This window comes from Hyla sarda, chromosome 10 (genome assembly GCF_029499605.1).
Source record: "Hyla sarda isolate aHylSar1 chromosome 10, aHylSar1.hap1, whole genome shotgun sequence".
Classification (NCBI taxonomy): domain Eukaryota; kingdom Metazoa; phylum Chordata; class Amphibia; order Anura; family Hylidae; genus Hyla; species Hyla sarda.
The window spans coordinates 41,388,154-41,409,161 of record NC_079198.1 but is presented as its reverse complement, the minus strand read 5'-3'; the positions used below and the strand labels follow the sequence as shown (position 1 = coordinate 41,409,161).

Genomic DNA, 21,008 nt, shown 5'->3' with positions numbered 1-21,008 from the left:
AAGGTAGGTAGGGGGTTAAAAGCACCTTCACATACATACCTTTAGATTTGTGAACCAAACACTTTGGATTTAGTTCAAATATGCATATGAGTTATAAATGCCCAACAGATGGGGATGATCACTTCAAGTGCCCAGCACTTTCTTAAAGATGTTTGCCTCTTCCTCCTGCATTTGATTAACAGCCTGTGTGCAGTAGAGGATGGAAATGCTGAGCACTTGAAGTGATCGGCCCTGCCTTGTGGGTACTTGTCACTCATTTTCATAAATGAAAAAGTTTGCAAAACTAAAGGTAAACCTGCATATAGTATTTTATACATGGTGCAATAAAGGCTGGAAGTGTTTAGGAAACTGTGGCTTCGGCTTCAGTGGACCAGCTACTCGTGTCATTTCATCTACTCTGGGGGGGGGGGTCGCCCTGCTTCTCCATAGGTCATTATGCTGGGACGTATATCAGATACGGGTGGACCCCTTGGGCTGTTACATATTCGCGCATGTCTTAATCAATAACACCCATTTTGTCCTTCTTTGTCTACAACCCTCCCCCAGCTACTCTTGAGGTAATCCATATGATGATGACCTTTGCAGCAGGGAGAGTTTTACCGAATAGTTCCCTGGACCGCTTTCATATGGTACCCCCACTGTCTTCACCCAACTCCCACACCCATTTAGCCTTTCAGCTAGTTAAATTTGCTTTGCTGAATGTCTTCAGATGTTAATAACCTCTCCCTACACAATACTCCTGTTATTCCATTGGCAGTAATGCCTTATCTTGCATTGTCTCGGGAGACAAACTTTTTGGCTCTAGTTGATTTTTCCTGGTGCCTACCCTCCAATTAAAATAGACAACCAGCCAGGTGTTGATAGATAATTTGCTTATTGGCCAGCACTTTGCACAGTTCTATAGAAGCATCTCAAGTCAATTACTCTGAGGAGGACCTTGTGCATAATTTCGATGCTGTTTAATGCTGTGTACTATTCCCTGACTCTGTTTCTTTGTTGTACTCCACTTTTCCTGTGGATGATATCTTTGAAGCACTCGCAGATATGAAAAACAGGAAAGCGCCGGGTCCTAACGGCCTCCCTGTGGGGGTATTTGTACAATATGCTAGCCTTCTTCAGGCCTCCCCGAAAGCTATGGATGATGCTGCTTTCCGGACTGGCTTACTCCCTGACACTTTATATAACACTTATATTATGGTTCTTCTTAAAGGGGTTCTCCGGTGCTTACACATCTTATCCCCTATCCAAAGGATAGGGGATAATATGCCTGATCGCGGGAGTCCTGCCGCTGGGGACCCGCGGGATCTTGCACCCCGTTTGTAATCATTCCCCGGAGCGTGTTCGCTCCGGGTCTGATTACAGGCGAGCACCGGGCCGGCGGTGTTTGACGTCACGCCTCCGCCCCCATGTGACGTCACGCTCCGCCCCTCAATGCAAGCCTAAAGGAGGGGGCCTCAATGCAAGCCTACAGTGGTCGCCTGTAATCAGACCCGGAGCGAACACGCTCCGGGGACTGATTACAAACGGAGTGCCACGTGCAAGATCCCGGGGGGCCCCAGCGGTGGGACTCCCGCGATCAGGCATCTTATCCCCTATCCTTTGGATCGGGGATAAGATGTGTAAGCACCAGAGAACCCCTTCAAACCAGACAAGGACCCTAATGACTGTGGCTGTTATTGTTGCAACATTTTGTTGCTAAATGTGGACTATAAGATCCTTACAAAAGTTCTGGGCAACAGGCTAAACCATGTTATCCTCTCCATCATACATGGAGACCAGACAGGCTTCATGTCTGGTAAATCTACACTGGAGAATATTCAGAGGGAGCAGGTCGTTGTTCAAGTGGGGATGGCACTTTGATGCGACCAAGGCTATTGATTCTGTTGAATAGGGCTTCGTATGGACAGTTGTCGGGCACGTTGGCCCTAATTTTAAAAATCTGTGTCTATACCATACTTATCACCTAGTGCTCAGATTATGGTAAATGGCCTCTCTTCTGAGTCCTTCGCGCTGTGTAGGGGGACGCGCCAGAGTGGCCCCTGGCTCTTCTCCTCTTCTCCTCTGCCTATTATGGTGCAGTCTTAGGTGAGAGAGGACCATCTGGTCCTGTTCATGCCCAGGCGCCTTGTAACTCTTCCTCATACCATAAAGAGAGAAGAGCAAAGGCGCCCCATAATGGAGTTTCACTAGCACAATGGTGAATCCGGGGAGGGGGAGGTGTGAGCAGCCACTTACCGCTACAGGTTGTTTACCTGCATACACAACAATGGAAAGCATGTGGTATTGCACAGCCTGTCTGCAGCTTTCCTGATGTGGTAGATTGCAATGGATTGGAGCTTTGAGAAATCACAGGAATAGAGATGGTGTTGACCAGGACAGAGGGTCAGCGCCATCTCTTTTCCTGTGATTTCTCAAAACTCCAATCTATTGCAATCATACCATACAGGTAATTGATCATTTGGGGATTTTTTACGCATGCAAAGAAATTGGGCAAAGTTGGCTTACATGCCTTTGCAGATGCAACCTGGGCGCTTTGTCCTTTGTGGTTTATCGGTTGTCACCCACTTCAAATACCTGGGGACGCACGCCAGAACCTCTCTGTTAATATCCCATCTTTTCTCTCCTATATTAAGGACGGGTTCAAGGTGTGGTGCGCTCTACCATTAGCGGTCTCGTAGAGGATTAACCTGATATTGCTGAAAAAGCTCCAACAGGTACCAGAGTAGTACCTGGAACTTTCCTCTACTCTGGTACCGGCCATTTTCTTCAGGGCCCTGGACTCTCTATTGTCTTTTATTTGGGGGGCCAACAGATCCAAACTGAAGCTTTCTACATTGCAGTGCCCTAAGGACCTGAGCGTTTCCAGAATTCAGATAGTATTTTCTCTCTGGTTAAGGGCCTTTCTGGAGTGTGGGCTCCTAACACTACAAAAGCTTGCCCTACAGGTTTGGTGACAGACAGAAACTGTTTCTTCCATCTTGGACATAAAGGCTGACCTCCCCCTATGGGATAATTAAAATTTTACCCACCTGCCAGGCATATTGGACCCTCCTTTTTGGATGGCCTATGGGTTTACACAGTTAGGTGACCTTTATACAGATGATGTATTGAAACCCTTTATCCAGGTTCAATCTGACTTTAATATTCCCAGGGAGACATTCTATAGGTATCTCCAGCTTAGACATGCACTAACTGCCCAGTTTCCTTCTCTGCTTACTTTCTCATCGGGATATATATACCCACCTGACTAGGGCAAAATTTTCCCATTCTGAAGAGTATTATTGGAAGCCATGCATACCCTCCCTCACTGGTGAGGATTGGTCTCAGATCATGGCCTTCCACCTTATGGCCTCACTGGCAGAAAACAACAAGCTGATATCATACACCATAGAAAAATCAGCAAGCAAAAAACAAGAAAACACAAGTTAGCTCACCAAACATCCGAATAGAGATATATCCTGTGGCACACAGAAGTTCCGGAGCACATACAGCAGTTCACTTGTTTTAGTGACATGTTCTGTTTCGCTTTAAATATGTTCCATTGCTTTTTAATACCGTCTACCTGGGAGCTTACTTTTTCTTATACTATCCTACACCGTAGTTACTCCGGTCAGACTTTTCAGGATAGGACGAGTGCCTTCCAATGCATACCATAGGTGCCATTCTTCTAGGTTTGACTTCTGGCACATGATATGGATGTGTCCCTTCCTCCAATCATAATGGCAAGATATAGTAGACTTCCTCTTCTCCTTGATATTAGTTCTGGTACTGTTAACCCTTTGATCTGTCTCTTCAAGGTCCTCCCCGAGGAATCCTGGCAACATCACATGATGATTTTTCTCTGTGAGGAGTTATTCTTGCCTAGAAAAACTGTGTCCTTGAGATGGATGGACCCTTGGCCTCCCTCTATCCCCCAGTGGAAGCGGGTAGTCAAAGGAGTAGTCTAGTGCAGAATGTTCCAACTCTATTGTGCCCGGGCTGGAAAAAAAAGAAAAAAAAACTTTCACTCACCTTCCTGCGATAACCTGGAGCGCCGCTACAGCTGATCGGTTCTCTGGTCCGTCTTTTTCCTTCTTCCATGTGCACGGATCATCACACGGCCAGTGATAGGCTGAATGTTGTGTCACGATCCGTGCACAGGAAGAAGACAGAAGATGGGACTAGAGGATCGATCAGCTGTAGCGGCACTTCGGGGGAACACAGGAAGGTGAGTGAAAGTTTGTTTTCGTTTTTTTCTAAGCCAGGGCACAACAGAGTTGGAATAGTCTGCCCTACACTACTCCTTTAATGCCATCATCCCCTTTGAACAATTGGTCTTTAAGAACAGGAAGTGCCCTGATAAGTTCCTCAAGGTGTGGGGAGGTCTGCTGTAGCTCTCTAGACTCGATACCCACCCTCTGCCTTTTCTTTTCTGCTGTCCTCAGGCACTTTTAGCTTCTATTTCTAATTCTGCTTTTCACTTTAGGCTCCCCTCATAAATCTTCATTTTTGGCTCCCCCTTCTACTCATTACTTTTGGCTTCTTCTTATTATTATTTTCTCTTTCCCTTTTCTTCCTCCCTCTCTTCTTCTTTGTGATATGTGGCATGGCAACCCTCTCTACCCAAGGGAGGGGGACACTAGGAGACACTGGGCATTGTAATCCCCTCATCTGTAACTATTGAGGTGCTCTAAGTTTAAGTTTTTGATTTTGCCATGTTTCGTATTTCTAGGATGTGACATCACGGGGCAGGGCGTGACATCACGAGGGGGCAGGCATGAACACGGAAGCCCGCACCCAGCATTCGGAACATTGAGTTGCGGATGCTGGGGAGCGGAGTAACCCTTTAAACAAGTTAGTTTTTTGTTTTATTAAAAAAGTGCTTTTATACCACTAGCTGGCACTGTGATTTGTTACACTGTGTAAAACCATTTGATTATTTTAGGGCTCATTCACATGGGCGGATTTTACTTGCAAAAAATTCTGCCTGTGCATACGAGGCCTTAAACTGCAAAGATTCCATTCTGCATGCAAAAGGTGCACATCATCTTAAAGAGGGTGGTATGTTTAATAGGTCTCCCTGATAATAATGTACTGAATAATACTTTAATGTTCATTAATTTCACTATTACATACCATTCTTTCCATTTTTCAGTTGAGTATTATTTCTATACCACGTCATATTGGGCGCGGGATATCCATTATTACTTTCACATGCACCAATCTGCAAGTAAAAAAAATATGTCTAAACAAACACTTTTAAAATCATAATGAAATAAAATGCATCAAAGAGCATTTAGGTCTTAGATAATATACGCACTACGGAATTATTTGCATCAGATAAATCGGAGCTATAAAGGCTCTCTCCATTGATGGCAGCAGATTTCTGCATTGTTATTCCTATGAAAGGATAAACATTTTAATTCGTTCTTCAGAGTTCGGAATATAAATTTCCGCTGTGGAATTTCAGCATTGTGCACATTGAAGACAATGGGAGGCTGCTGCACTGGAATCTCTCCCCGGAATTTCTGGGGCTGTGACGTAATGCCACGACCCCTCCATTAATATCTATGGGAGGGGGTGTGATGGCCATCACGCCCCCTCCCATAGACATGAATGGAGGGGGTGTGGTGTGACGTCACGTCCGCAGTCCCGGAAACCCGGAGGTTTCCGAAACTGGAGACACAGCCCCGCATAAAATGCGGGTGCTGCAGGGAGATCGTGGGGGTCCCAGCAGCGGGCCCCCCGCGATCAAACATCTTATCCCCTATCCTTTGGATAGGGGATAAGATGTTTTTGCCTGGAATACCCCTTTAACAATAAGCTGTTAAAAATGATCATGCAAATCTGCACTGTGTGGTGAATTTAGTCAGACAAAGGGCTAACTTGGTTGGGTTTAAGGGAACCACTCAAGTTGAACATGCAATCTGATCTGTCCACAATATGTTATAGAGAACAAGGGGTTGACTGTAAATTTTAATTTGTTAATTTAAATCTCTATTCATTCTGCAAACTTGAACAGGGAAGCTTTTCAATCACCGAGACCGCCCACTAGACTTCTAAACCCAGAATGAGCAGAAATGTTAATACATACATAAATAAATAAATATATAAATCAACGTATACTTAATACTTATGCACAAAACTGTACAAAGACTCAGATTCTCCTGCTCTATAACATGATGCTGATAGACTGGACTGCATTTTCATAGCACAGCCTTCCTATAATAAGTCGCACAATCTTAGAAAAAATTGTAAATGGTACATACTTAGGTGACAGTGGCTAGTAACAGGTGTCAGTATTGGCAATCTGAAAATTTGCAGATTCGATGGCTCATATAGATTAATGTAGTGCTTTGATCCATTCAATAGGTGATCTGCTTATACAGCCTCCCTAAGGCAGACTTTAAAAGCCCATCTGCCACAGCAGAAAACAAGTCCTTTAGAAGGTGTCACGATCACACCCTATCGGTCCAGCTAAGACGCTAGAGAGAGTGTGATGGTGCAAGGGTTAAAGCCGCCAGACCTCTGGATATCCACTACAAGTCCCAGCAAGTCACCAAATTAACCCTTAGATAAACATGTTTTACCAGAGCCTCCTTCAGAAAGGTGAGCTCATATATTTAGAGATCAAAGACCAGAGCTGTTTAATTAAACATTTAATCTGATAAAAGGTATCACAGTGCTATATATATATATATATATATATATATATATATATATAAATAAAAATACAGGAACAAATGACATACAGTTACAAGAATATATAAAAGAGTTTTGCAAGGCAAGTTCAGAAAACAAAAGATGAAGTTCTTACAGCATGATGGTATAGCAGTTCCAAGAGAGTGAGTTTCAGCTGTTCTTAGGATGGTCTTGTCAGCTTGTGGTCCAGCTTTTAACAACCAACTTTGAGTCTAGCATTGTTTTAAATAACATATCTGCTTTCTTGGGAGGGAGACTCCATTCCCCCCTCCCTTCTGGTCCCACCAGGGGGTCTTTTCTCTTCCTGGCCCCTTATCTGTTTGATTATATGATGGGACCAGGATGCACGACTTCAAAGGAGATACCAAGACAGCCAGACCTCCAATAAAATGCAATACACAAAACACAGTCTGAATGACCCCTCACCCATGTCTTAGTTTATACACACATATAATTTATAATACACATATAGGATTTTAATAATCAGGCCTTGGGCCTGACACCTCCCCCCTTAAGATGGGGACAGAGAGATCTTGCCTGCCAGGCTAATCGATCTGTCTCCATTATTCCTCTATTTCTCTTCTTGACACCACAGGCCCTGCATTCCCAGGCAAAGATGGCACTGAAGGGGCCTATTTCCTCATGTAGCTGCCTTTTCTTTGCAGCTCAGAGCTGTGGATTGATCTCTACATTCTGAAGGGATCCCTGGCTCTTAGCTTCCTCCACTAGGTCCAGTAGGGGATCACTACCCAGCCCTTCCTCTGGTGCACTACATACACTGAGTACCACCTTCTCAGGGTCATAGTATGCCATATTAATGTGGTACTGTCTCTGCCTCTGACCTTTCTCAATAAAAGGCAACTACATATGTGGTGGGTCCTAGACACTGCAAAATGGGGAAGGGACCCTCCCAGGCAGCCTGCAACTTATTCTGCCTGATGGGGTTCAGAACCATTACCTTCTGTCCCACTTCATAAACCCGGTCCCTTGCATTGTGATCATACCAGTACTTCTGCCTGGACTGTGCTGCTGTGAGGTGGTCCTTTACCACCCCAGTCAATGTCTGGATCCTGTCCTTGAATCTCAGAGCATACTCCACCACAGAAGTCTCAGGGTCAGGTAGCCCCCCTTCCCATTCTTCCCTAACTAAATCTCGGGGTCCCCGCACTTTGTGACCATATAATAACTCAAAGGGCGAGAAACCTGTAGGCTCTTGGGGTACCTCCCTGTAAGCGAATAACAGATGGGGTAAATACTTTCCCCAGTCTCTGCCCTCCGATTCTACAAATGTTTTTAGCATTTGTTTCAAGGTGCCATTGTTACCGGACACTCTGTCCAACCAATATAGAGGGTTGTGATCAGTTATGACAGTAAAATCCCTGTCATACAGGTATGGCTGTAATTTTTGCAAAGCCCAGACCACAGCTAGACATTCCTTCTCTATGACCGCATAGGCCACTCCCAAATGTCCTGCCAAGGGGGGGTCTCATGGGCTAACCTCAGCAGCTTTTTCCTGTACTGCCTAGGAACCACTAACTGCATTTCTCTCTCCAGGGCCCCTAGCATGCCTTTGGAAAGGGACTCCCAGTACAAGACATCATTTTCCCATTATACCTGATGCCCATCTGTGTCAACATCTGTATGCTCAGCACGTTGTCTCAGCCCTTAAAGGGAAGGGTCACTGTGCAGAGCTTCCCAGAAATGCTCATTTTCCTCCCCCCATCTCGTGGTATCAGGGAGCACATTTCCCCCAGGTGAACTAGCATCTCCACCTTCCTCTGCTGGGGCTCTCAAGTCACACAGCTTGCCCCTTGCATCACCATCCTCCCTTCCTTTTAAAGCTGCAGCCCTGGCATACTGCTGACGCGTTACCCCTCCCACCATTGGCATGCCTCCCTGGGGTTTACCTCCCCCCCCCTCAGTTCCAGACATAACAATACAGGCATCATACACAGGGCTATCACTCCTTCCCTCCTCCTCCTTGGGAGATATCACTCACTGCTGGTCCCTCATCCTTAAATGTCACCAGGGGCACACCAACCCCTCCCCCTAGCCCATCTCCACTAGGTTTTGGCATTGGCAATGCATTGTCACCACATTTTACAGTACACCCCATTCCACTTTTGGAAAACATTACTGGTTCAGTCACAGGTAAACAATTATCAATCCCCTGCACCCCCTCCCAGTTTCCACTTCTCGCAGTGTCTCCCAAAGTCTCGCACAGTACCTCAGAATGAACAGGGCTCTCTCCTAGCCCATCCGGTGTGTAGGTAGTGTCCTCCTGAGCATAATGACAGAGCATCCGACCCAAATCATTCCCCAGCAGAACATTAACAAGGATGTCCTCAGAGACCCCCACCTCCCGCAAACCTTTGCCTGTACCCCAATCCAGGTACACACGGGCCATGGGCACAGCAGGCCGCACACCTCCAATTCCATTTAAAGCCATGATTCTTTCAGGGATGACGTCCTCTGTATCCACCACTTCAGGCCGTACCAAGGTAAAGGAGGCTCCAGAATCTCGCAACCCCACTGTCACCCGGTCACCCACAGTTACACTCTGCAGGTTATCCGCTCTCTTCTCCACCGCTCCGGACACCAGAAGAACGGCTGTGTGTCCTTCAGCTACTGGCGGAGAATTCTTTTTGTTGGGGCAAGTGGCACTCAGGTGCCCAATATTGTTGCATCTGTAACATCGGCGGGTGTCCCCCTGACCCAATGGGGCTCCTGTTGCTTTTGGGAATGATGGCAAGAATTTCCCGGCTGACCTGGTGGTGCTTTGTGGTTGTGTGGCTCCCCACCAGGTACTTGCTCTGGCTTGTGCAGATCCACGCTTTGCTGCTGGCGCCCGGTTGTTGGCAAAGTCATCTCCTAGTTCTGCTGCTTCCATGGCTGTCTCGGGCTTGCGGTCCAAAATCCACTCTCTGTCTTCAAAGCTCCAGGTTTGGAGAAACTGATCCAGGACCATCAAGTCCTCCAGGGCCTCATAGGTAGTGACTTGTAGGCTCCCAGTCCATTGCCTGAATGCAGTCCTTAGCTGACCTGCATGTTCAGTGCAGCTTTCTGTGGCGCTTTGTTGCAAAGTCCTAAATCTTTTCTGACAAGCCTCTGGAGTCAGATTAAAACTTTTTAGCAGGGCAGATTTTATTGCCTCATAGTCCTGGTCACTTTCAGTGGGAAGCGAAGCAAACACATCCAGAGCGTTCCCTCACAACCGTGGGGTTAGATATCGTCCCCACTGTTCCTTAGGTAGATGGAACTGCCGGCAAACCTTTTCAAATCCCCTCAGGAACACATCCAGATCACCATCTTTCTCCAACATGGGGAAATGTTCCAAGCAGGGTTTGTGGTCTCCTTGATCCTGCACATCACTCCGTGCGGATAAAGCGTCCCCTCTCAGCCTCAGAACCTCCAGTTAATGCCTTTGCTGGGCCTCTCTTTCTGCCGCCTTTCTCTCTGCGGCTCGTGCCTCTCTTTCTGCGGCTTGTGCCTGGGCCTCTCTCTCTGCCGCTCGTCCCTCTCTCTCAGCAGTTTGGTACTGGAGAAGCAGTTGGAGTTTCATATTGGCATCCACATTCCCAAGGTGTTGTAAGGCAGTCCGCATATAAGAGTTCAAGGCCTCATGTGGAGTACTGTCCTGATGGGGAGTAATGTTATATTCCCCAGGAGATATCAGTCCTTGGATGGCAGTTCCAGTTGTTGGACTTTGTCTCATGTCACTCATCTCTTCTGCACGGGCATCATACTACACAAGATAAGCAATAAGTTGTTCCTTGTTCTTTCCTGCAGTAGGGATGTCCTTTTCTTGGCACATTAGCTCCAGTGCAGGCTTGGACTACTTGCGATATGCCTCCATATTTCTGAGATGAGACAGAGGAGGTAAAACAGGAGATGGGGAGGATAGAACTGTCTTTTTGTATGTCTTTTAAACCAGCACTGAGCTCTGTCTTTGGAATTTACACACAAGAATATGTATGCAATTTATTTTTTAGTGCTAAGATTTCCTTACAGGTAAAATCCAGCAAGCACTAAAAATCTCTAAATATATCCCGACGTTGCCACCAGTTGTCACGATCACACCCTATCGGTCCAGCTAAGACGCTAGAAAGAGTGTGATGGTGCAAGGGTTAAAGCTGCCAGACCTCTGAGTATCCACTACAAGTCCCAGCAAGTCACCAAATTAACCCTTAGATAAATGTGTTTTACCAGAGCCTCCTTCAGAAAGGTGAGCTCATATATTTAGAGATTAAAGACCAGAGCTGATTAATTAAACATTTAATCTGATAAAAGGTATCACAGTGCGCTATATATATATATATATATATATATATATATATTATAAAAATACAGGAACAATTGACATACAGTTACAAAAATATATAAAAGAGTTTTGCAAGGCAAGTTCAGAAAACTAAAGATGAAGTTCTTACAGCATGATGGTATAGCAGTTCCAAGAGAGTGAGTTTCAGCTGTTCTTAGGATGGTCTTGTCCGCTTGTGGCCCAACTTTTAAAAACCAACTTTGAGTCTAGCATTGTTTTAAATAAAATATCTGCTTTCTTGGGAGGGAGACTCCATTCCCCCCTCCCCTCTGGTCCCACCAGGGAGTCTTCTCTCTTCCTGGCCCCTTATCTGTTTAATTATATGATGGGACCAGTATGCACGACTTCAAAGGAGATACCAAGACAGCCAGACCTCCAATAAAATGCAATACACAAAACACAGTCTGAATGACCCCTCACCCCTGACTTAGTTTATACACAGATATAATTTATAATACACATATAGGATTTTAATAATCAGGCCTTGGGCCTGACAGAAGGCCCTGGGCTTCCAGGACAATGTATCGAATCGCGGGGAGCCGATCCAACCCCTGAACCACCAATGCTGTTTAAATGCCCATGTTACCGTTGACCGAAGCATTTAAACAGTTAAAAGCCTGCAATGGGAATCACAAGTTCATCTTGTGTCATTAAGTTTAAGGGGTGTTCGAAAAAGAGGCAATTGTAGTTTCCTGCCGACAAATGTGAAGATAAATTGATGTCACAATAACCCAATATTTGGGTTTCTGGAATTGCCCAGATTTATCAATCTGCCTGAAACCCTAATAATCTGGATTTTCCCATAACAACCGGACAATTGGAGATTCTTCAGGTGAGTTTGCATTTTATATTTCATGTTAACCAGAGAGTCTTTACTGTAAGGGCAGTGAAACTATGGAACTCTCACAATGCCACATGTCTGACTCAATAAACAAGTTCAAGATGGGCCTGGATGTTTTTTTGGAAAAATATAATATTACAGGTTAACGATACTAGATTTATGGGGATAACATGTTAATCCAGGGATTTATTCTGATCACCATATTGGAGTCAGGAAGGAATTTTTTTCTGTCATAGGGCAATTGGCATCAGCCTCATAGGGGTTTTGCCTTCCTCTGGATCGACACAGTAGGGTTCTAGGTTGAACTTGATTGACTCTTTTTTTCAACCTTACAAACTATTTAGGGCATTTCTTTAAATAGAAATGATACATTTATTCATATTTTACTTGCTTTCCATTTACCTGAACAGTCTGATTTGTTGTCTGTATTCCATTTTCTTCCATCAAAATTTCTGGCTCGTCAGGGGCCTCTGTGAAAGGAGTACAAACAAAATTTTAGAGTAGTTGAAAACCATAGTTTATTTCTTATTTAAGGGGTACTCCGAACCTAGACATCTTATCCCCTATCCTAAGATGTCTGATTGCAGAGGACCTACTGCAGGTTCCTGCGGCAGGAGAAGTGATGTCCTGCTATGCCCCCTCACCATGCCACACCCCTCCATTGATGTCTATGGAGGGGGCGTGGTGGCCGTTCTAAACATACTGTTTAGAATGCTGGCTGCTGCATGAGATAACGGGGGGGGGGGGGGGGGCAGCTCCACTTGTGAGGGCATCAAAAAGCAGCTTCATTAAAAGGGCAGGGGCTCAAGCCCTCTTAACTTTTGTATTTGGTTGCTATAGGAGGCATACTGATTCCATTATTATTATTACAAAGTTAAATGCAATATTGAAGTACCTTGAATGGAAACTAGCTCAAGGAATGGCAACGCCAGTAGAAAATGCTTCTTGGCTAATTAGAATGCACATTTGTGCTGTGAAACAATGGTCACTCTAGATTATAAAAGTGGTTCTGGGCTCAATATACAATCCAACAGGCTATAAATCAATCTCAATAGAATTGTGAAATATAGTGCCCTGTCTTGCTTTTTGAATCATTGGATGGTTTAATCATTTTGGTCATTGTTATGCAGCACAGCGCTGTACAAGCTGATGGGTTCAGTTTATTATCTGTGCTGGCTGCTTTTGTTGATGTAGTATGGACATCAATAGGTATTTAAAGCTTCATGCACAGTGTCAAATAAAAAGTTTACTAAAGAAAATTTATGATCTGGGGCTTATTTGGCATTGTTTGGACCCTTAGTTCCTACAAGGAGAAACATTGATGCTAAAATATAATGTTCCAATCTACAAAATAATGTACTTAAAGGCAAACTGACAGTGGGTTTACCCACACTAAACCCAATACACAGGGTTATAGTGTGAGTAAAACAGATTATAATAAAGTATCACTTACCCAGAACCGCAGTCTGGTACTTGAGATACCTGTTGTATTAGCCGGCATTGCTAATCTGGAAATGGCAGGCTTTGTGGGGCAGGGCCCAGCATACCCAGCTTACCTGCTTCTATCTCCTCTGCACAAATATGCCCACCCACCAGGGAGCAGAAGGGAAGGCGGAAGGGAAGCTCCAGAAAATCAATGCCAACTAATACCTTATGTATAAGCAATCAGCAGAAGGGAAAGAAACGCCGGCACATACGGAACTAAGCAGCAGTTGAAGCGCAATGTGACACACAGGTAGCCTGTCACTGAGGTGCGTAGCCAAACGAGAAGCTCAATGCAGCAGAACAAAAGAAAAGAAAAGAGGCCGCACTCATCAATCAGGTGTTTATTTCAGTCCAGCAGTCATTGCAATGGCAACAGGCGGGGGAGTGGGGATGAGCGTACTTCCTCTAGCCGGAATGAGGAAGTGCGCTCATCTGCATCTGTTCTGCTGTTATAATTTATGTATTTTCAGAACCAGACCACGGATCTGGTTAAGTTATACCTCATTGTAATCTGGTTCACTCGCACTATAATCCTGTGTATTGGATTTAGTGCTGGTGAACCCACTATCAGTCTCCCTTTAAAGAGGACCTGTGAACCATCATCATCCATGGATTCAGAATTTTTATAGGCCCCTACTGATTAGTTTACAATCTAGGACATCATTAGCATATCAAGAACCAAAACTAACTGCACCAATTGCTAATGAATGGGGGCCCAAGAAAAAAAGTGGAGCAGCAACATAGACAGATTATGATGTTGCTTATTACAAGTTATTTACAAGTTTTAATGCCACATTTGTTATGGGCGTGTTTGCCTGTGACATGAGTTGTAATTCCAATCTTCAGCTGCAGCTTTGCTAATTGGCATGATGATGCCCAGCCCAATCAGGAGGCATGGACTACAGACTAATGGTATACAACCGTGGCGTCCACACCCTCCTGAGGTAGGCAATCTTGCCTGTGATAAAGATATTTTCCTTACACTAGCTCCTACATGAGTTTATTATGCTGTTCTCTTGTTTTTCTGACATTTGGGTGGTTCTTTGTCTATTCCTTTGCTTACTGTATCTGTACTGCGACAATCTCACCTGTACTCACTTGGCTTTTTTTTGCTCTGATTTTACATTTGTATGTACATTCCCTGACCGTCTTATTGCTGTGCTAAATACTTTTGTTCCCTGATCTTTTTCCTGACCTCTGTACTGTATGTTTATTACTTTGTATTTGCTATGCCCTGCATTTAAAGGGAAACTTCATTCATAAGGAGAGCCGAGGCACTGTACAGGAGATCACGGGGGGTCTAACCACTGGCATCTGACACTTATCCCCTATCCTTAGCATAGGCGAGCAGGGAAGGAACCCGATAAGTGGGGAATGCGGCATGCAGTGGAGTACTAAGGGGGGGGCGGCCCGCCCCGAGTGCCGCTCACAAGGGGGGGTGCCAGGGGCCGACTGACCCGCCGCCGCCACCACTACTGAGGATCCGGGACACTCGTCCCAGATCCCCAGCAGACAGCGTGCGATACACGCACATACAGGAGAAAGCATTCCCTCTGTGTGAGCCGCATCTGCAGCTACACAGAGGAGACGTGACCTCCGCCCCCACGCAGCACGCAGTACAGGCGCCGATGACGTCACTCATCGGCGCCTGTACTGTGGAGGGTAGAAGACGTGGGCCCTGCAGCTGAGGAGATCGCTGCGTGGGATATCAGGTGAGCATCCTTTTTTTATTTATTTTTCTCAACTCTGCATACACCTATGGGGAAGGGGGGGGGGTTACTCTACATATACCTGTAGGGGGGGTTACTCTACATATACCTATAGGGGAGGAGGGGGGGGTACTCTACATATACCTATGGGGGAGGGGGTTACTCTACATATATACCTATAGGGGAGGAGGGGGGTTTACTCTACATATACCTATGGGGGAGGGGGGGTACTCTACATATATACCTATAGGGGAGGAGGGGGGTTACTCTACATATACCTATAGGGGAGGAGGGGGGTTACTCTACATATACCTATAGGGGAGGAGGGGGGGTACTCTACATATACCTATAGGGGAGGAGGGGGGGTTACTCTACATATACCTATAGGGGAGGAGGGGGGGTTACTCTACATATACCTATAGGGGAGGAGGGGGGGTTACTCTACATATACCTATAGGGGAGGAGGGGGGTTACTCTACATATACCTATGGGGGAGGAGGGGGGGTTACTCTACATATACCTATGGGGGAGGAGGGGGGGTTACTCTACATATACCTATGGGGGAGGAGGGGGGGGGTTACTCTACATATATACCTATAGGGGAGGAGGGGGGGGGTTACTCTACATATACCTATGGGGGAGGGGGGGTTACTCTACATATATACCTATGGGGGAGGGGGGGTTACTCTACATATATACCTATAGGGGAGGAGGGGGGGTTACTCTACATATACCTATGGGGGAGGAGGGGGGGTTACTCTACATATACCTATAGGGAGGAGGGGGGTTACTCTACATATATACCTATAGGGGGGAGGAGGGGAGGTTACTCTACATATACCTATGGGGAAGGGGAGGGGGGGGGTTTCTCTACACATACCTATGGGGAAGGGGAGGGGGGGGGGTTACTCTACATATGCCTATGGGGAAGGGGAGGGGGGGTTACTCTACATATGCCTAAGGGGAAGGGGAGGGGGGGTTACTCTACATATACCAATGGGGAAGGGGAGGGGGGGTTACTCTACATATACCTATAGGGGAGGGGGGGGGTTACTCTACATATACCTATAGGGGAGGGGGGGGGGTTACTCTACATATACCTATGGGGAAGGGGAGAGGGGGTTACTCTACACATACCTATAGGGGAGGGGGGGTTACTCTACATATACCTATGGGGAAGGGGAGGGGGGGGTTACTCTACATATACCTATGGGGAAGAGGGGGGGTGTAGCTGCATATACCTATGGGAAAGAGGGGGGTGTAACTACATATACCTATGGGAAAGGGGGGGGGGTTACTCTACATATGCCTATGGGGAAGGGGAGGGGGGGTTACTCTACATATGCCTATGGGGAAGGGGAGGGGGGGTTACTCTACATATACCAATGGGGAAGGGGAGGGGGGGTTACTCTACATATACCTATAGGGGAGGGGGGGGGTTACTCTACATATACCTATGGGGAAGGGGAGAGGGGGTTACTCTACACATACCTATAGGGGAGGGGGGGTTACTCTACATATACCTATGGGGAAGGGGGGGGGTTACTCTACATATACCTATGGGGAAGAGGGGGGGGGGGGTGTAACTGCATATACCTATGGGAAAGGGGGGGGGGTGTATCTGCATATACCTGTGTGAAAGGGGGGGTGTATCTGCATATACCTATGGGAAAGGGGGGGGGTATAACTGTATATGCCTATGGGAAAGGGGGGGATGTAACTGCATATACCTATGGGAAAGAGGGGGGGATGCAACTGCATATACCTATGGGAATGAGGGGGGTTGTGTAACTGCATATACCTATGGGAATGAGGGGGGGGGGGTGTAACTGCATATACCTATGGGAAAGGGGGAGGTGTACCTGCTTATACCTATGGGAAAGAGGGGGGGTTAGGTAACTCTGCCTATACCTATGGGGAAAGGGGGGGTAACTGCCTATACCAATGGGGAAGAGGGGGGCAACTCTGCCTATACCAATGGGGAAGAGGGGGGTAACTCTTCCTATACCAATTGGGAAGAGGGGGGGGGATCTGCCTATACCTATGGGAAAAAATGGGTTTAACTCTGCCTATACCTATGGGAAACAGGGGGAGGTTTTTTTTTTTTTTTTTTTACTCTGCTTATACCTACGGGGAAAGGGGGGGGGGGGACTCTGCTGCCTATACCTAAGGAGAAAGGGAGGTTAACTCTGTTCCTATACCTATTGGGAAGGGAGTTTAACTCTGCTGCCTATACCTACAGGGAAGGGGGGCTACCTAACTTTATACCTGGATGCCTAACTACTTACATACCCAGCTACCAAACTATGTACATACCTGGCCTTCATACATGGCTGCCTAACTACCTAGCTAGCCCCCTACATACGCAACTTGTCACCTACCTACATATCTTGCTTCCTGATCTACATTCCTAGTTACCTATTTACCTGGCTACCTACCTACCTGCCCATTTACTATGTAGGACACCAAGGAGGGCATTATTACAGTTTGTGGGCCTATAGATGGAAAGATTGTGCAGAGGAGGGCATTGGAAAAATGCAGAGTCTGACATGTTTTTCCTGCAGATGTTAAGAGATCCACATGGCGGTCTTATCCAGACAGAGAAGAAAAGGAAAGAGGACGCCGCTGATCAGAAAATACGTAATTGTGAGTCCCAAAATGTAACAGCAATCACTTATATGGTATACACATCCTGTGTACAGCTGATATCTACCGCCATATTGTCCTGTATATAATCACTTATATTGTATACAGATTCTTTATAGTATACTGGTCTGTGTATAGTGGTTTTATTCAGTACAGTATGGCAGTATTATCCAGTTATTGTGTGGTGGTATATATTTACTCCTTGTATACCAGTATTATTGGTCATGGAAATGTACCTATGTTAAAGTGTTTCTTATATATATACATTTTAGTTTATTGTGTGTGGGATTTAGGTGGAATAGGAGCGTGGCAGAAGATTGACGAGCTGCAGAGCCTAGCAGGGGCCCTTGCTTTTTTTTTTTGGTCCGTGGGCCCTGAGTGTTGTCAGTCCGCTCCTGGGAGGGGGTGTAATGAAGAAAAAAAAGCACCTACTGTGAGCACTGCCTTGTTGCCTAACACCTGTGATGTTACTATTACTCTTTTGTCTGACTGAATTGTAATCCCTAAAGTCAGTGGTCAGCTCAATGGTCAACATTAACTTCACTTTCAGGCTATGTTCACACGGTGCAATGTCCGGGCGGAAAATTTGCGTGAGGACATTCCCCCGACAGCGAAGCTCCAGCAGAGTATGCCGGCACTAGGAACGCTTGGAAATGCGCTGTCTCATAGACGGCAATGCATTTCCGTCGGGACTCAGCAGAAAGAATAGATGTGTATTCTTTCTGTGGACGCCGGAATCTGAATTTTCACTGAAAATTCGACAGGGTGAACAGTGAATATTGTAACAACTCTGATCAATCTTAACAATAATTGTCTAGTAAAATGAAGGAGATCATTCACCAGTTATTTGTTGATCTTCAACAATCATGCTGCTGTGAAAATTACGATTGCCCTATCAATGAATAGCAATACTGTATATATAGATCTAACCACCGAAGAGAGAAGATCCATTGCCCTCACCAGGCTGAATAAAAGGTCCTGTTTACTGTATCAACAAGCAGGACAAAACAGTGTAAGTCATAGATCTAAAGCTTTAGATTTATGGTTTCCACTGTTATGTCCTGATTGTTTATACAATCAACAGAAGCTTATCTCTCTTTAGTGGTTAGTGCTACAAGATCTACACTTGGTTAACTACTGAGCAGCCAGTTGACTGCATGAGGACTGAGTGACAACTCTCTTTGAGTTGTATATATATATATATATCTACAAATGCATTGCTGCTCATGAGAGAGTCAATATTATGTGACAGAGACTCTTCTCAGGGATTGTGCAGAAGGAAATAATTGTCTGTGATATTTTAATCAGCAACTGTTTGCCCAGTAAGAATAAGAATACTATAAGAATACTGTTATATACTTAAAACTCACTGTAGACTCTGAGGTACACTTTGTTTTCCTTGGCCACACCATTTTGGTCCTCAACCCGACAAATATACAGTGTTTCATTCTGTAATTGTACATCTTCAATCACCAACTGCATATTTGTGTTCACACTGTAACGACTTTTCATTTCTGATTCTATGAGTGTTCCTTTCGGCCCAGTGGCATAAATCTGGAGAGGGTTTCCATTCTTCTCCTGTGAAAAACAGAAAGTTAGCAATTAAAAAACATCCAATATTATAGTGTGTAGATTACTCCTACAATCTAGACTTTTTAATGAACACGTTGCCCTATTAAAAAAAGTCATCAATAAACAGGAATCCTCTTCTAAAATTCTATTAATGGGGAACCAGGAAAGCATTGCCAACTACTGGAAGTAGCTTTCTTTAGGAAAGCCTTAAATCATGATCAGTGATTACATGGCAATTGTACAACTTTTCAGGTGTTTTATTGATATGCCATTCACCATGCAGTTGAACTAACATTTTGGGGGAATGTATCAGAGCAGAGTGGTCTAAATTCTTTTTCGGGAGCCCCTTTTTGTGCAAATTTTCACTGCGCAACAATTTTACCACTTTGCACTGGTGCAATAAATAGTGTATTCTCTCCATATTTAATCTGCAAGTCAATAAAATGTAAGCAATAAGGTGATTTTTAGTACGTACCTGCCAGACAGTAATGGAAATGCTGAGGAAGGATCTGCGCTTGTCTTGGGGTTAAATGGCTATGTTGTGAGATTACCATTACGCTGTGGCTATCTTTTTGTGTACTGGCTATTTCCGGTTGGAGTTTCCTTCTTCAACTACAAATCCCATAGTTCCTTGTCACACACAGTTAAAGACACTATAATATGAACTACTCTAACAGCCCCTGCAGCATAGTCAAATATAATAAAAATCCTGGAATACCCATATCATTTATTTAGCTTTAATTGTGTTTTTACAATTTGCATATCCATATTGTTATTTCTATAACTTTTTCATGTTTTCATCTAGGAGCTGTATGAGGGATTTAATTTTTTGCACTATGGTCTGTAGTTTTTATTGGTACCAGTTTGGTGAAGATGGGACTGTAGCAACCAGTGTCAGGTAGCTGCTGCCAAGGCCAATGAGACCATGGGGCATTGAACAGGGCATAGATACACATAATGAAAAACCTCTTTCTACCACTTTACAAATGTGTACAGTTTTAGGTATCGGGGAACAGGAATCAAATACAGTAGTGGAGCTTGAGCAGGTTTAAAGATAGACAACTAGGGTTTGCTTCTGGGACAGTTCCTGACATTGACATCTGTGGTCAGACAGAAAATAGTATACAACAGCTGGTTAGTACTGGAAGGATTAAGATTTTTCATAGAAGTAATTTACAAATCTGTTTAACTTTCTAGAGCCAGTTGTTATGAATTTTTTTTTCCCACTGGAGTACCCCTTTAAAGGAAAACTGTCAGCTTTCTCCTCCTCCTTTTGTCCACAACCGGAGATTTGCAGAAACTTGTCGGAACTTTTACTGAAGATTTTAGGCAATAATGAACAGGAACACTCCATACAACAGAGTCTATTAGAGCTTGACAAGTGGTTGGGACCTCGTGAGTCTACTGAGCTTAGGAAGGCAATTGTTGCGCTGATCCACTGGATTTAGGGGTTTAGATTCGGTCCAGTAATCATGCTACCTTTAGCGGGGATTGAGATTTTAACTCACGGTTTAGTTTAGGCTGAGGCCGGCATGTTTCTGTCCTAGCTTGTCTTTGAAAGTTGCGCAGATCTGTCCTGCTAGTCCGGCATCCACGAGACCAGCAACCCAAGAGAGTGATAATTGGCTACAGCTCCCCTATATGGGCAGGGGCTGGACTTAAGCTCACTGGTCCATACAACTGTGAATCTTCTGTACAGAGAGTTATGGGTAAACATGTGACCCAAGGACCTTCAAAGGTCCTTCAACATACC

At 45.1% G+C, this 21,008-nt stretch overlaps 1 protein-coding gene across 2 annotated transcripts in view; it reads right to left on the bottom strand.

Annotated features, from left to right (window-relative positions):
- Positions 1-21,008, bottom strand: part of MCAM (melanoma cell adhesion molecule) — a 172,360-nt gene that overhangs the window by 56,204 nt on the left and 95,148 nt on the right. For both annotated transcript variants that reach the window (XM_056542357.1, XM_056542358.1), the window contains 3 exons: positions 19,054-19,261; positions 12,246-12,313; positions 5,116-5,203 (listed from right to left, as the gene is read on the bottom strand). In XM_056542357.1, coding sequence (XP_056398332.1) covers positions 5,116-5,203; positions 12,246-12,313; positions 19,054-19,261 — 364 coding nt within the window. The remainder of the gene's footprint in view (positions 1-5,115; positions 5,204-12,245; positions 12,314-19,053; positions 19,262-21,008) is intronic.